Source organism: Mauremys mutica, chromosome 13 (genome assembly GCF_020497125.1).
Source record: "Mauremys mutica isolate MM-2020 ecotype Southern chromosome 13, ASM2049712v1, whole genome shotgun sequence".
Taxonomy (NCBI): domain Eukaryota; kingdom Metazoa; phylum Chordata; order Testudines; family Geoemydidae; genus Mauremys; species Mauremys mutica.
The window spans coordinates 31840452-31857506 of record NC_059084.1 but is presented as its reverse complement, the minus strand read 5'-3'; the positions used below and the strand labels follow the sequence as shown (position 1 = coordinate 31857506).

At 47.2% G+C, this 17055-nt stretch overlaps 1 protein-coding gene across 3 annotated transcripts in view; it reads left to right on the top strand.

Moving 5' to 3' along the window:
- The first annotated feature begins 361 nt into the window (after window positions 1-361).
- Window positions 362-17055, top strand: part of LOC123348131 (rho GTPase-activating protein 39-like) — a 137085-nt gene continuing 120391 nt past the window's right edge. Inside the window, exon 1 of one of the 3 annotated variants that reach the window (XM_044985531.1) lies at window positions 362-680. In XM_044985531.1, coding sequence (XP_044841466.1) covers window positions 400-680 — 281 coding nt within the window. In that variant the 5' untranslated portion in view covers window positions 362-399. Of the gene's footprint in view, window positions 681-1432; window positions 1553-17055 lie in introns of those variants that run through there. The other 2 variants (XM_044985533.1, XM_044985535.1) reach the window with 2 other exon arrangements.

Sequence of the window (17055 nt, the reverse complement as noted above, 5' to 3'; positions counted from 1 at the left end):
AAATTCCCCCTGGCTGCTGGATTGGAATGTGCATGAAGGAGAGGTTACAGGCTTTTGGAAATGGGAGGAAGTTAGGCATTCCTTTTCAATTTCCCTTTTCAAATTTAACTAGACTAACTTGGGATAATAAAGGGCTATGGAGGAAGCAGATGGAGCCAACAGGGCCACTGAAAACACAGCTAGGCTACTACAAACTATCCCATCACTGAAGTGCAGGGAAGTTAGAAATATGCTTTAACCAAAAACACCTGAGAGCCTCATAATCACAGGGCTGGGCCTCAGGAAAGACACCCAATAGCATAAACCTGGTGGTGAAGTCACAAGAGTTGGCAGTGCTGCTGTGTAACTGTGGCAAGTCCCAACCCCCTCTGTATCTGTTCCCATCTGTAAAGGAGGGTAATGCCCACCTGCCAGCTGAGAGTTGCCAGGCTGAAGCCAGACCAGTGGACAATGGAAGAGAAGGGCAGGTTTATTTGGGCTCCAGCAGAATGCAGGGGAGCAGCCCTGCCAGCTCAGCTGGGAAGAGCTGCCACCAGAGGCTGCACTTGCATTGCATTGAGACTGACCTGGCCAGCAGCAGCTCAGTCCCCAAAGGGAGCCAGACTCTTTGCCCCAGAGAGGCTCCTTCAACCCAAGGAGCCCAGTTTGTGCTGGGGACTTTTTGAACCCATACAAATAAGGTACAGCTCCAAAGCCAGCACAGCCCCAGGTCACTCATCCCAGTAAGGTAGATGGGCTGCAGCCACTGCCCTGACTTTCCTGCTGCATGGACACAGGGAGATGCCCTGCTGTCTCAGAGAGCCCCTGTGTGCTACCCCATGTCAGCCCTTGCCCCAACTGGTATCATTCCCAGCCCCCATCATCCCCAACCCTCATCACTCCCTGTCCCCATCCCCTACCCCATCACTCCCTTTCCCCCATTACCCTACACCATTGCCTCTGCCCCATCATTCCCTACCCCCTCTGCCCCATCACCCCACCTCATCACTCCCTACCTCCTTTGCCCCCATCACTCCCTTCTCCCATCTCCACCCCATCATTCCGCACCCCACTCTGCCCCATCACCCCACCCCATCACTCCTTATCCTCCTACCCCATCACCCCACCCTCCTCTGCCCCCATCATCCCACCCCCATTGCCTCTGCCCCATCATTCCCTATCCCCCTCTGCACCATCACTCCTAACCCCCCTACCCCATCACCCCACCCTCCTCTGCCATCATTCCCTCCCACCTCTGCCCCCATCATCCCAGCCCCATTGCCTCTGCCCCATTACTCCCTGGCCCTACCCCCCTCTGCCCCATCACCCCAGCCCTATCACTCCTTACCCCCTCTGCCCCATCATTTCCTGCCCCTATCCCCCACCCCCTCCTGCTCCCATCACCCCAGCCCCCTCCCTCTGCCCCTATCTCCCTCTCCCCCCATGCCCCCGCCCCATCGCTCCCCGCCCCCAGCTGGCCTGCCCCGGCAGCGGGACGGGCGGGGCGGGATCGGGTTTCACATCCTGCAGCAGCCGGCGGCCGCAGGGCAGAGGAGCGGGACATGGCGGAGAGGTGAGTGCGGCGGGCGCGCAGCGAGCCCGAGGCCGGGCCGGGCCGGGCCTCCCGCACCTGTTGAGCTGGGTCCGGCGGGTCCCAGCGAACAACCCCCGCCCCGACCCCGGTAGCGGCGCTGAGAGCTCCCCCGCCTGCAGCCCGCCCCCCATTGGTAAGGGGGGAACCCCTCCCCCCTGCCTGCAGCCCGCCCCCCCATTGGTAAGGGGGGGGATCCCCTCCCCTCTGCCTGCAGCCCGCCCCCCATTGGTAAGGGGGGAACCCCTCCCCCCAACTGCAGCCTGCCCCCCATTGGTAAGGGTGGGATCCTCTCCCCCCTGCCTGCAGCCCGCCCCCCCATTGGTAAGGGTGGGATCCCCTGACTGCAGCCTGCCCCCCCATTGGTAGGGGTGGGATCCCCTCCCCCCCCCCGACTGCAGCCTGCGTGCCGCCCCATTGGTAGGGGTGGGATCCCCTTCCCCCCTGACTGCAGCCTGCCCCCCCCCATTGGTAAGGGTGGGATCCCCTCCCCCCAACTGCAGTCCGCCCCCCCATTGGTAAGGGTGGGATTCCCTCCACCCCCGACTGCAGCTTGTCCCCGCATTGGTAAGGGGGGGATCCCCCCCTGACTGCAGCCGGCCCCCCCATTGGTAAGGGGGGATCCCTCCCCCCCCCCGACTGCAGCCCACCCCCCCCCCCATTGGTAGGGGTGGGATCCCCTTCCCCCCTGACTGCAGCCTGCCCCCCCATTGGTAAGGGGTGAAACCCCTCCCCCTGGCTGCAGCCCGGCTTCCCCACTGGCAGTGCTAGGAGCCACCCCCACATGACCCCCCACCCCCATTGCACTGGGAGCAGTGGGCAGGAATCCAAAGGGACATGCGGACTGGCAAAAGCCCTGGAAAACTTCCTGAGTCTGAGCTGTGTCAGGCCAGGGCATGTGCTCCCTACAATGGCTGGGGCCTGGGGAGTGGGGAAAGGGCTCCCCTGGGGGCAGCAGCCCCGTTGGGCTGTTTAAGAGGAGATACATCAGTACTGAGCAGACTTTAGGGAACCTTCCTGCTTTAGCCTGTAGGGGCCCGGGCGAGAGAGAGGAGGTAGAGGGGAGATGGTTGATGTTGTGCCTAAGGTCTGGTCTGCTAGGACTTGGGAGATCTGGGTTCAGTATGTCACTTCATCTGCCTGTGCCTCAGTTACCCTCTGTAAAGTGGGGATAACAACACTGCCCTTCTCCCTCTGTGGCTTCCTAGAGAGCCCCTGTCCCGAAGGGTTTACGTTTTGCTGTGTGTTTGTAGCACACCTGGCGCAAATAGGCCGTGATCTTGGTTTCTTTCCTCCCTGATATCTCTGATACCTTGGCATGCTGGGTGAGCACATGAGCTGGATGTTTCTGTTTATGATTAACAGTGAAATAGCTGAATGTGTTAATGTTTAAATGGAGTCTCTGCATTAACACCCACCTGGGATGAATGGGGCAATACCTGCTTCAGAACTGCTGCAGGTCACCTTCAGGGGTGGAATATGAAGATTTACAAAGATGAAGTTTTACATTTTGCTCCCAGTCTGTGTGATGAGTGACAAAGGGGCCAGGATCCGGATGGCATTTGGCTTGCGTTGAGACCTAGGGGAAGGGACCGAATCTCACTCAGTTCCTGACCCCATAACCTCTGAGGTCCTGTAGATCCTCCCCTTAGGCTGGGGGGGGATCCTTTAGCATTGGGCGGGCTTCTGCCTGCCCAGTTTCCCAGAAACCCAATAGATACACTCACCCACGTCCCTCCATCAGGACGGACTAGGCATGTTCTGCTGCCCCTCACTCATACAGGAAGGATAATAACATAACCTGAGGGTTTATGAGCTGAGACTGTCCCCACTCCCAGAGGGCTTGTTCTTTGGGCAGCAGGTGAACTCCAGTGTCCAGGGCAGGTAATCGCTTTCCCAGCCCCGTTCCAGTGTCTGACGTGCATTAACTGCACCTTACACAGTCTCTGCAGAAAAGTTGTTCTGGTCTGATTGCCATTGACATGCAGCTTTGGTTGGTTTTCTGTAGGGAAGGAACTTGTTTTGTACTTGTCCTTTAGCTATTTGACTTCTCGGTAAAACCAGGGAGCCAAGTTCACCTCTGATGTAAGCCTGTTAATGTCCGGGGCTAACTCTGGGCCAAGATGTTTACATTCAGATGGGGCTCGTCTGCCCAACTTTTTGAGAAACCTTTTGTTTTTGCCGAGTCTCATGTGGTTCTGTTACTGTTAGACTGGCCTTTGGCTTCACAGCCTGCTCAAGGTAAAACTTTCTGCTTAACAAAAGTTGTTGGCACATGCCAAATGGAAGTGTCAAGGCCAAGCAGTGCTCTTGCCTTTGCCAAGGGGCTTTTACATGTTTTTCTCGGCATTGATGAGCAGTTAATCAGTGATCATCTGTATGCCTTTGAGCCTACTCTTCCTGATTCACAGGCTTTGGGGTGGATGTTTGTGCTGGTTTGAGTGTCATAGTGTACTTTGTACGTGGTTATTGCTGTCTTGCTTTCTTACAATCCATTAAAAATGGAGCTACTAATGCATGGGGGAGGGGTAGCTCAGTGGTTTGAGTATTGGCCTACTAAACCCAGGGTTGTGAGTTCAGTCCTTGAGGGGGCCATTTAGGGAACTGGGGTAAAAATCTGTCTGGGGATTGGTCCTGCTTTGAGCAGGGGGTTGGACTAGATGATCTCCTGAGGTCCCTTCCAACCTTGATATTCTATGATTCTATGTGCAGGAACGATTATCTGTGTTCTTTATGCTGGGAGAGTTTTAATTTCACCCCTAGCTTGGCTCTCCTTTGTCAGAGGGATAAGTATTGAGGATCTGCTGTTTACAATTAAGGTGGATGCCCAGGAGACCCAGTTTTCTCAGAATGCGCTGTGCTCCAAACATGGAGCGATGTCACACATCCTGTGAGTAACCCCATTCAGACAGAATACTTCCTGATCGCTGTGTGTTTGCATGAGGTACTTGGGGGGTGATGCAGAGGTTGGCAGAAATACTGTCATTCTGTAGGGCCAGGCCACTAAGCTCTTTGATGCTAATTGCTTTTGCATTGGTCCAGCAGAATTGCTTCTTTTGAGAAGTCAGTATGCTGTAATGATTTGACATTCAAATGCAGGCTATGGGTCAACTGGCTTCGCACAGTCTCCTCAGGTGGGAGGAAGCTGTGTTGGCATTTTTGTTGATGTGGCTCTTTTCTTCATTATTGGTGCAGGCTCACTGGAGGAGTTCTTCATAGCATCTGAGATTTGACTAAGCCTTTCTTACTTTTTTTTCTTTCTTCTCTTCCTGTAAAATGGAGTTTCACTCCCTAAGAACAGAGAGCACCCGATGGTCCACAGGGAACATCACATCCTTTTGAGATTGGCGCAAAGTGACAGAGTCAGATAAAACACTAGAGCGAAACGGCCTAGGTGCCACAAGACATCTGCCAGCGGCTGCAGGAGCAGGTGATTGTTGCTCTTGCCTGTCCAAACCCAGACGTACAAGGACATTTAACTCTCAGAGCCTAGACAGTGTAAAGTTGCAGGTCATTCATTTCCTTGGATGAACTGGAAAAATGAATAAAGTAGCCAAGACTTTGAGACTTTCTACTGATTCCATCAGGCCTGTGTGAAGGCACACAAGGTTGCCTGCACTTTTTTTTCTAGCTAGTCCAGTGAATCATCATCTACTACCTTTGGTTGTTTGTGGTGTTCTGCTTATTATTTACTGAATTATGCAGTGGTGTTGTGGCTGTGTCGGTCCAAGGATAGTAGAGAGACAAGGTGGATGAGGTAATATCTTTTATTGGGCCAGCTTCTGTTGAGGGAGAAAGACAAGTGTTCGATCTTACACAGAGCTCTTCCACTGGTTTACAGATAAAATATATTACCTCACCCACCTTGTCTCTCTATCTACTGACTTGGTAGGGCCACTGCTTCCTATGCCTTAGATCCAGGCTGTTTGAAAGTGGTACTGAGATCACAGTGGATTATAGGAATGCAAATTTTTGAGCCAGGTTCCTGTTTGGCTAGTCCACATGCCTTTTGTACTCACAATGGGTCTGTTTAACTGAAACAGATATGCTGGCCTCCGTTGTAAGTACATCAGATACAGGAAAATCTATGTCTGTTTGGGTGAATAAGTTTTGTAATCAGGAGAAGGTTATGATCAATGATTTTTGGGGAAAAAAAAAGCAACATGGTGCAGAGAGAAAAGAACAAACATTTCCTATTGTTTAGCTGATTGGCCAGCAGGTGCCTGCACGTTTCAGAGTACAGTGCATGAACGTATGGCTTTTTTCTAGATCCTGATGTATCTCTAGTCTCTCTTATTTGTGGCTGGACCCCAGCTGGCCTATATGTGGTAGTGTTTCTTCAGTGGCAAATGCCTCTCTTAAGAAATAGTGCTGTGTGGGGAGGGGTGCAATCTGCCTCTCTGGTCTGGTCCTGCTAATACTAGAGATGGAGCAGGGAGGGTTGTTGAATTCTGTAGTGGAAATGAGTGGGGATGGGTTCAGAATGTGCCTGGCTACTGGGGTCTGATTGCCCTTTGGCTTGACCGGGGGGGCACCCAGCACATACTGCTGGAAGGATGGGATTCATGTGTCTCAAGGATGACCTTGAAAATAAGGGACAAGCTACAGTGCTGTCATTGCATCTCACATACTTGAGTATGATTTTAATTACCCAGAGCTGGTTCTAATTCTAACCCAGAGCTTAATTCATCACTTTTGTAGCAAATTGTTATGCAAACCTTTTTCAGAGATTCAGTGGATTTCAACTTGGAGTAGATTGAAACAAACCACAAATTACCAGCCTGTCCCAAAACAGCGCGCTGATTCTACAAATGTGAATTCAACCATGGCTTTGATATCCTGGGGTTTTCTGATGCAACTAGTCTGAGTTAGGTAGTTAACCTGGTGCAAATCTCTGCGGGGATACTCTAATTTGTGTTTGAGTGGCTTATTTTGGTTTATCTTAAACTTGTTCATAATTGTCTTAAATTAAACTGAAATAAACTTAGTTTAAATCCAAATATGACTGTCCACACAGCCTCTGGCACTAGTTTAACTAAACCGGTTTAAAATCACACCTTAAGTTGGGACAGCTCTGCATTTTAAGAAACGTAAGGTATAAACCAAATGTAGCAGTGTCCCTGCAGGGCCCTCCGGGCTCCTGCCCCTGCTGGGCTGAGAAAGTCACACACAGACCTCTAGGTGCAATGCCCACCTGGTGCTTTTATTTAAAGGCTGTGCTCCCACCACCTTTCCACTGTACAAGTAGTCCACCAGCAGGAGAGAGGGGGCAAAACTCTCTCTCTCTGCTTCCCCTCACTGCCTTTCCTCTACTGTAGCTTTCCTCTTTCCAGTTCCCTCGAGCTTCCATCCCCTGGAGCTCTTGGCCAGCCGCAGCCTGATGAGGCAGCAGCTGTTCAAGCTTCCCCAATCAGGGCCAGGTGGTCTACCCAGCTCCAATTCACCTCCCTTAACTGGAGCTGGAGTGACAGAGGGTTGGCTAAGCAGTTTTCTGCTTAGCACCCTGTCACACCAAACCTTAGTTAAAGCTTAACTGGTTACCTGTACCACCTTTCTTAGGGTCCTTTTAATTTTGATTGCTTAATTTAGGAAAAGGACTCGCAAGTTGAATTTAGTTTTATGTAGTTTTATTAAATCTCCTTAACAGCAACAACTACTATTATAGGATATAAGAAGACAGTGTGTCTTTGTTTTGTAACAGGTTCCATTAAAAAAAAAAAACAAAAACGAGGAGTACTTGTGAGTTTTTTGTGAAATTTTTTTTGTTGAAGAATTGCGACTTTTAGGTCTGTAATTGAGTGACCAGTGAGGTTGAAGTGTTCTCAGACTGGTTTTTGAACGTTATAATTCTTGATGTCTGATTTTACAGACAGCCCCCCAACCTGAAGCAACTCACCAGCAACCACACACCACACCACACAACAAAAACACTAACCCAGGAACCTATCCTTGCAACAAAGCCTGTTGCCAACTCTGTCTATTCAAGGGACACCATCAGAGGACCTAATCACATCAACCACATCATCAGAGGCTCATTCACCTGCACATCTGTGATATATGTGATATATGCCATCATGTGCCAGCAATGCCCCTCTGCCATGTACATTGGCCAAACCGGACAGACTCTATGCAAAAGAATAAATGGAGACAAATCAGACGTCAAGAATTATAACATTCAAAAACCAGTCGGAGAACACTTCAACCTCCCTGGTCACTCAATTACAGACCTAAAAGTCACAATTCTTCAACAAAAAAACCTTCAAAAACATACTCCAACGAGAAACTGCAGAACTGGAATGAATTTGCAAACCATACACCATTAAATTAGGCTTGAATAAAGACTGGGAGTGGATGGGTCATTACACAAAGTAATAACTATTTCCCCATGCTAATTTTTCCCCTACTGTTACTCACACCTTCTTGTCAACTGTTTGAAATGGGCCATCTGATTATCATTACAAAAGTTTATTTTTCCTTCTGCTGATAATAGCCCACCTTAATTGATTAGTCTCGTTAGAGTTGGCATGGCAACACCCATTTTTTCATGTTCTGTGTGTATATATATTCCTCTTGTATTTTCCACTGCATGCATCCGATGAAGTGGGTTTTAGCCCACAAAGGCTTATACCCAAATAAATTTATTAGTGTCTAAGGTGCCACAAGTATTCCTCTTTTTTTTTTTTTTTTTTTTAATGGAACCTGTTACAAAGCAAAGACACACTAACTGTGACAGTATTTAAAGTGCATACACTAGCATGTTCTCTTCCTTACTAATTAGGTCCCCAACTTTAGGAAAAGTTACATTTTAGGAAGTGAGCAGTTGACTGAGTTGGGTCTTTACGCAAGAGAAAGTCTGTATGTTACTTATCACCAGATCTCTGCTCTGCTGTCAGCTTTCAGCTCAGTTACTGTTCATGGCAGGAGTTGACACTGCAAACACAGGAGGAGTGAAGGGTAGACACGACTATAGACTTTTCCTGGTGCAGTAGCGGGAAACCCAAATAGCAGGAAAATAGAAAGACTGTTAAGGTGCCTATCTGAGACAGGAGCTCAATGTCACCAGGCGAACTCCCAGGTGGCTGTCCCAAGACCTCAGACTTCTCCCTTCCATGTGTCTTCAGCTTTCAGGAAGCGACATGCTGAAGGAGACAGGCCATTTTAGCCTATTTCTTCCTGGTGGTCCAGCTTAGTCCCTCTTACTAAAGATGCTGACATGGATGTTTAGATGGTGATCCGTACTTCTTCCAAACATTTGAAATGTCCAACCAAAATGAGATGTCCTCTCTCACCATCCAATCAGGGAACAAGACATCAGCTTTTAAGTTCTTGCAACAGGACTGGAATTTTCCAGGCAACAAATCTTGTCATAGCAACTTGTTTAAGACAGGTCATGCCATCACTCTTGGTACAACCATCTTGGGACAAACCTTGAATGCCGGTGGGTTTGCTCCTGTCAGTAACTTACCTCCTCAAGTTGCTTTCCATGCGTCCGTCTGCAGTGCATTCCTGGGTCCATTTTGCAGTTATGCTTCCTCAAGTTGCCATTTCTTCGTCAACACTCTGCTAGCTGCTGAATTGTCCTGTTTAAAGGTGATATAATTTATACAAAGTCCCTCCATATTCTTTGATGCTCTTTAAACTTGTTTTGACAGTCCATTATACAATGCAAAGTGACTTCAAGAACCACCATTCTCTAGGAGGCCGGAAGAGCCGTATAAATCTTCCGTTTCCGTTCTCCTTGTTTTAGCAACAATGATAGGACCTTGGTATGGCTGAATGGTGTCTGTGCATTACTAACCAAACAGTTACATTTCTGATTATTCCACTCTGTGGTCAAATGTCCTTATAAACACACTATTTGGTTCCAGTTCCTTTTATTTACTGCTACTTTCAGCACAGGTGTATTCACTAACTTCATAGCATATGTGTGTTTGATTGCAAACATTAGCCTTACTTCTTCATTTTATCACTTAAACTAAAGGAACTCAATATGACGCAGCCACTTTCTTTCCTAACAATATTGCCCATAAGGTAAACCCTTATAGAATAGCAATGTTTGATATTAATTTAATTTTTAGTTCATTGGCTCATTCACAGACAGGGAAAAGGGAGAAGTCTTTTTAGCAGCACCAGAGGTGCAGCAACTCTGAATTTCTTCAGACTATTGAAGAAATCTAGACCTTATATGTTTATTCTCTGAGCTATCTTTTTTAAAGGACCTTGGTGACTGGGCAATTGTTAAATAGCAATAACTCATAACTTTAGGGCTTTTGTTACTGCAGCATCTGGCAAGCCCTGGGTCTCTGGGAAATAGTCAACATCAGACACCCCAAACGCTGTTGTGATGGAAAATTAATCAAAGGTTCAAAGAAAAAGTGCTTTTTTTCTGCCTCTGACTTCTTCTTGTTCTAATATGCCCTTTTCTGCTCTCCTACCTTCATGGTGCTCTTTCTGGACTAGGCCATTGAGAGGAAAGGCTTGCAGACTTTCATCAGAGAAATGCATTAGATTCTCAAATGTTTATTACTTGTTAGTTTTATTTTGTTTTCATTGCCTCTGTTCAAACAGAACAAAATGATATGCGCTTTGTTGTAACAGGCAGACTTGCTCATTTCTTTGAAAAGCCTTCCAGGCATCATGAGCTTTAACAGTAGCAAAGTCACCTTTTATTTATAATATAAATAAAGACTAGAGCAAACATTGGGATCTGGTTTGAGCTGGATTCATGGAGAGGTTTCTGTATGCCACTCTCATTCTGTACACAGTGGACATTAATGCTAATTCCTGTGTGTCAAGATGAGCAGTATCAAGCCTATTTTCACCCTTCTCAAAAGTGGCCTTAATGTTGAAATGGTTTCTTCCACTTTTGAACAGAGACATCCCAAGCTCAAGCTGCGAACGCCATCACCAGGAATCTTTTTTTGCCATTTATTGATTCTTATGTTTTATATAATTCAACCCACTTTATTTTTTCCGGTGACTCTTTAAAAACACATTCTTTGTTCAATTTTGATCCATATGTGGAGCAGTAGCAACATATTGGATAATACAGCAGCGATTAAAGCACCGAGTACCCATCTGTATGCTATGCAGCAAAAGTTAAATTTTCTGCACTTCAGAAAACAGTGTCTCTCTCCCCAGGCAACAGGGAAAAGAAGGCAGCACCTGCTGTTAGGTATTGTGACAAAGTTCCTCCTCTACCTTGGTGGGTCCTGCGCTTATTGGCGGATTTGCTCACCTCAGTGATATTCCCCTCTGGTGGAACCCACAGTCTGGGTCAACTCCTCCTGTGTCTGATCAGGAGTTGGGAGGTTTGGGGGGAACCCGGGCTCACCCTCTACTCTGGGTTCCAGCCCAGGGCCCTGTGGATCGCAGCTATCTATAGTGCCTCCAGTAACAGCTGCATGACAGCTACAACTCCCTGGGCTACCTCCCCATGGCCTCCCCCAAACAAGGACCTTCCTCCTGGTGTCTGATAATGCTTGTACTCCTCAATCCTCCAGCAGTTCACTCTCAGCTCCTTGCGCCTCTTGCTCCCAGTTCCTCACACGTGAATCTCACTGACTAACTGGGAGGCTTTTAACTAGTTCCAGCCAGCCCTTGATTGTCTTCAGGTGTCCCAATCAATGTAGCTATCTCCACTGCCTTCTAGAAAGATCTTAATTGGCCCCAGTTGTCTTGATTAACCTGGAGCAATTGCCATTTGGTTACCATGGTACTAGGGATTTGTTTAGCCTGGGGCTAACATACCTGTTCCTCTCTACTTTACTGTAGCCATCTGGCCTTGCCCCATCACAGTATGCAATGTAATGTCCATGTGGTCTTTGGTAGTTATTCTTCCAAATGTCTTGAGCTTATTCCTTGTAAGGATAACTGCACTGAACTGTTCCAGACCATATCAGAATAAATATTAACCAACAGAAGTCAATTGTAGTTTTAGTCTGATCGTATCCTGGTCTTAGTAGTACTGAACAATGTGTGTGTGTGGGGGGGGGGGGGCGGCTATGTTGGCCCGCTGCTAGAGAGCACTTGCTCAAGTTGCTCCCAGCCAGTTTCCCTAATCTCACTGTGTTCTGACAAACTGCCACATGCTGGGTACACAGCTCCCAGGAGCGTGCCAGAAGAGAGACAGGAAGCCAACAGCAAGGACCTTGATGATAATAGCATACAATCCGCATCGCTCATTTGGGATGACGTGTCTGAGACAGCACATGTTCTCTTAAGCCCAAAATGCTGCAGAGCAAAATGGCTTCTGCAAGCTGCCATGCAGCACTGAATATGGTGGCATCTTCCTAGCAGCTCCACAGCTCTCCTAGCTCAAGACATGCACAAAAATCCATCTCAGTGGAGAGATGTAGGGCCACAAGCTGTAGTTTTCTAGGGACTTTGCATACTCTTTAGCACCTTCTCAGAGTTCAGAAGATTTCAGCTAATTCCTTTCTCACATTTCCCCAGAGATGCTAATGTTTTTCAAACCATATTCTATGCTAGTCTCAGAGTCACAAGCTTCAAATTCTACTAGGGCTTCACATTGCAAAGCAGTGGGGAATTTTCTAAAGAAATAATTCAGAATATAAACAGTTCATTGATGCTTAATCATCCTGGTTTTCTTCTTGGTGCGGAGGCCGATGGAATGCTAGGTCTTTAAGGGGAGGGTTACCTTCCTGTTCCATCTGCCATATTTTCCTCTCATGTTTCCTCCAAATACTCAGTGCCTCAAACTCCCATTTAGAGGCAGAATCTGAACTCTGATTTCATGCTTTTCCATGTTCAGACAACACAGTATAGACTTGTCACGTGTGTCAATAGGAAATATATCTTGCTGTTGCTGAGGTCAGATTTCTGTTTTTGGTGCACTGTAGTTAGTTATATGCCACTATTTAAATGGAGATTGTGGTGTATGGGAGGAGGCTGTGGATGTGTTGGGTATTACAGTGTGTAGTTGGTAAGAGAGATGAGTTGAGGTTGATCTGGATGCTCATGTTGCCTGAACTGAGGGTTTCTTTGATTTTTTGTGATTAACAGTGGCGTATTATCGCCTAGGCCTAGGGCGGCAAATTTGCAGGGGCGGCAAATTTATAATAGCAGCATTTTTGTAATTGCGGCGTCAGTGAAGCTGTGATTCTACCAATCATAGCGCGTATTTAAACCACCAATGACGGCGCGACGCCATTTAGTAAACATACTCGCGAGAATCCTAAACGTTAATAATATGACCGGAAGGAAGAAATTAAGCGGTTCTCCGTTTTGGATCCATGCGCTGTCCCGTGCTATAAGCGAAATTGCGCTATACAGATGTGCATTCAAGCGAGGGTCTGCTGTACTTGTAATTTTATTTATAATAAAATTTGTAAATTTTCAATTATTTTAATGATATTTAGATTCATTTTAGTTCAAAAGAATTTGTAAAAAAACTAAAACAAGTTCATATGGGGCCGGGGGCGGCAATTATTTTTAGGGCCTTGGGGCGGCAAAATCATTAATCTGCCACTGGTGATTATGGTGACAGGAAATGCACCAGAGCAACCATAACTCTTAAATTAACCAAGTTTTAGGAGTATAATCCTAGTTCAGCTACATTATAGGGAATCCCCATGTCAGCAACAGCCGAGTGTAAGTTTGCCATCTCATCACCACCTGGTAACTGATCCAGAAACCGAGCTGAGCCATGCATCTGAAGAAGTGGGTTTTTTATCCACGAAAGCTTATGCCCAAATAAATTTGTTAGTCTTTAAGGTGCCACCAGAAACTGAGCTGAGTCCTTGAGAATTGAGGCAAGGTGTAAGTGTGGGTTTGCAGGCAGACTGGAGTCCGGAGCTCTGTCCCAGAGTCCTCCAGTTTGCCTGAATGACATTGGGCAAGTTACTCTTTATGCGTTAGCTTCCACATCTGTAACATAGTAATTATGATAATGAAGATACCTTCCTTGCAATGCTTCTGTGAGGCTTAGTGTGGTTCTGCTCTGCAAAATGAGTCTGTAATAATAGCCTCTTCTTACTGCACCAACATGCTGGGCGTTTGAGTCAAATCTGCTGAAGCTAGAGCCCCACCAGGCTATACCTTTCTACACTGCACATTATATGTGCCACCAAAAAGAAAAAAAAAGTGGTGCTAGAGTTGGCATGGCAGGGCACTGTTGGCATGGAATAATAGAAGATTAGGGTTGGAAGCATGATGAGCTCTGTTTTGACAGACAATGCTGCAGTTACTTACCTGGACATAGTACACTTTGTGTTGCATTGTCTTTGTTGCATGTTGGGGTGTCCAGTCAGGAGTGTAAATTAGCAAAATTCTGTTGTCCCATTCACACTCCAAGGCTCTGGTCCAGGCCCAAGACAGAGTTAGCAGCTGGGTTCTCCTCACCACACAAACTGTGCCACCCCAGAGCCACTTCCTCTCCACCAGGGGTTGTTTCCTTTGTTCCATGGGACTGTGTTTGCAGAAACCCTTGGAAAGGGCCAGTATGGTCCAGGAGACTTCCATCCTCAGTCTTACATGGTTACTAATAACCTGATACAAAGGAACCCCAGGATGCCATTCTCACAGAGTAGGAGATATGAATTTGTTAGCGTTTGTAAAGCACTTGACGACCTTCTTGTAGAAGGTGCCACCAAAGTGCAAAGCATTATTTTATTTCAGCAGCAGCTGTTTCCATCTCAGCGTTGTCCAGGAAGAGGCGAATCCTTCGCTTTGTCTCACATGACATGTTGCTGAGAGGTCCCAGGGAGGTTTTCCTTTTCAAATGAAAGCTGAGCTGAGCTGAACTTGTTTGTTTGTAAATGTGTAAAGCTCACCTGGCTCTGTGACTCAGTGGCAGTGCAAGTGTAATGCTGGCAAACCCTGGTCATTGGCAGGCAGGACTGAACGTGGGGCCTCTGGAGTTTACTGCATGAGCCTCTACCGTATGAGGTAAAAGCCACTGTCTGTTAGCTAAGGCTGTAGAGCAGACTCATCAGTCTCTCTCTAAGTGGTCTCGGTGTCACTAGATGGGACAGAACGCCACACCCAGGAGGTGTGTGGGTTACACAAGATGCCATTTGTCTGTGATTGCTGCCAGGGGCTGGCAGGGTTCAGCGGAACAATGATGAACAGCCATGAAACCTTTCAGGAGCCTCGGTGATAAGAACTTAAGTCCTGCTGAAGAGGGAATTCTGCCTTATGTGCATAGCCATGCCTGAGTCCTGGCCTTGACTCCCTCTCCAACGGGTGTGGAAACTTTGAGGGGAAGGGATTATGTGGGAGATGTGATGTGCTCAGCTCCTGGAGAGGACACCAGCTGCAGCTGATACCAAGAAATGCGAATGGAGGCACAAGGTCTGTTAGCGTATTTCCCTCATGTGCTACTCAGAGCAATTCTGCATTAAGTATTCAGGCCTGGTCTACACTGGGGGGCGGGGATCGATCTAAGTTACACAACTTCAGCTACGTGAATAAAGTAGCTGAAGTCGACGTGCTTAGACCTACTTACCGCGGTGTCTTCACTGCGGTGAGTCGACTGCTGCCGCTCCCCCATCGACTCTGCCTGTGCCTCTTGTGGCGGTGGAGTATAGGAGTCAACGGTAGAGCGCTCAGGGGTTGATCTATTGCGTCTAGACTAGACGCGATAAATTGACCCCTGCTGGATCGATTGCTGCCCATCAATTCGGCGGGTAGCGTAGACATACCCTCAGACTTTTGTGGTTTACCCACATAGCAGATCTCCAGACACTATTTTAAAATATAAATGAGGACAAATGCTAAATCTGTTGTACTGCTAGAATGTTAAGCTTTGTCTACACTGCACGTTGCTGGATTTATTTTGTCGGCAGGAGACCTCTGTCCTGACAACAAAGAGTGGCTGCACTGCGCACCTTTTAGCAGCACGGCTGTGTCACTAAAAGGTGCGTAGTGTAGACATAGCCTGATATGCTACAATATAAAGATAAAAATGCAGCATTCCTATTGTAATGTAGAGTGTTTGGAAGAGCTCTGTCTGTTTTAGGTCTCTCTCACTGTGATATCTCAGTGCCTGCTAGCATAGTTTAATTGTCTTTATTTCAGATAGTGAAATGTCTTCAGAAGAAACAGATTTGGGGAACTGTGGAAGTTACTTTATAATTAATGTTCTGCTGGCATTTAATCTTTGGACCTCTAGCAGCAATTCTGCATCAGAATATGAGACTGATGGTCTCAGCTTGGTCTGTCTTAGAATGTTTTCCACCAAAGCAAAAATATCTTAATTCTAATGAGATCTGATTTAAAATGCCTGCATCGCTTTCTACACTGCAGCTTAAAAGGTTGCTGAGGCTATTACAACTGCATTCCTTCTATATGTCTCCTAAATAGAGTTAGGCTTTGGCTACACTTACACTTCAAAGCGCTGCCACGGCAGCGCTTTGAAGCGCTAAATGTAGTCAAAGCGCCAGCGCTGGGAGAAAGCTCTCCCAGCGCTGTCCGTACTCCACCTCCCTGTGGGGAATAATGGACAGCGCTGGGAGCCGCGCTCCCAGCGCTGGGGCTTTGACCACACTGGCGCTTTGCAGCGCCGGAGAGGGTGTGTTTTCACACCCTGCTGCAGCGCTGCAAATTTGTAAGTGTAGCCAAGCCCTTAGAGTGTTTTCTGGTGTAGGCAGGCCCCTCCCGTCTAATGTGACTCAATTCATTCAAAGCTGTAATTTAGATTTCTTTTTAAAGCATTGGTTTGAGATGCTGGAGAGCAAGGTCTAGTTTGCACTGGAAAAGGTTTGCTGGTATAGCTATACAGGCAAATCCTCTTAGGCCATATCTGTGCTACAAACTTTTGCTGATGCAAGTTACATTATCATAAAGCCGCTGCAGTTAAGTTCTCCTCACACCTTCTATTATCACTTCAAAAGTTTTTTTTTTCTCCTGCTGATGATAGCTCATCTCAATTGATTAGACTCTTCCTGTTGGTATGCATACTTCCACCTTTTCATGTTCTCTGTATGTATAAATATCTCCTGCCTGTGTGTTCCATTCTATGCATCCGAAGAAGTGAGCTGTAGCTCACGAAAGCTCATGCTGAAATAAATTTGTTAGTCTCTAAGGTGCCACAAGTACTCCTGTTCTTTTTGCGGATACAGACTAACACGGCTGCTACTCTGAAACCTGCAGTTAGTATATTGCTTGTGCATATGCATGCTTAGCCCTTGCATTGGCGCTGCGCATACTCCCCAGGAATGCTTGTGTCAATGCACAGTGCAGTGCACCATGAGTAGGTATCCCAGCGTGCAACCCACCACCATCAAGCACATTGTCTTTTGGGAAATTTTGGCAATGTATGGTGGGGCGGAAACAAGTCATGCAGTGGTGAGTGGGAGAAAGGGGTCAACTTCCCAGCATGCAGCTGTCTCCATCCCATAATGTAATCTATATCCCATAATTGTCATGCCTTTTTAAAAAATGCCATGAATCTGTGCAGCCCTCCTTGTTGTCTGCCGGAATAATGGAGCTTGCATGGCACTGCACTGTTTTCGTAAGCATTG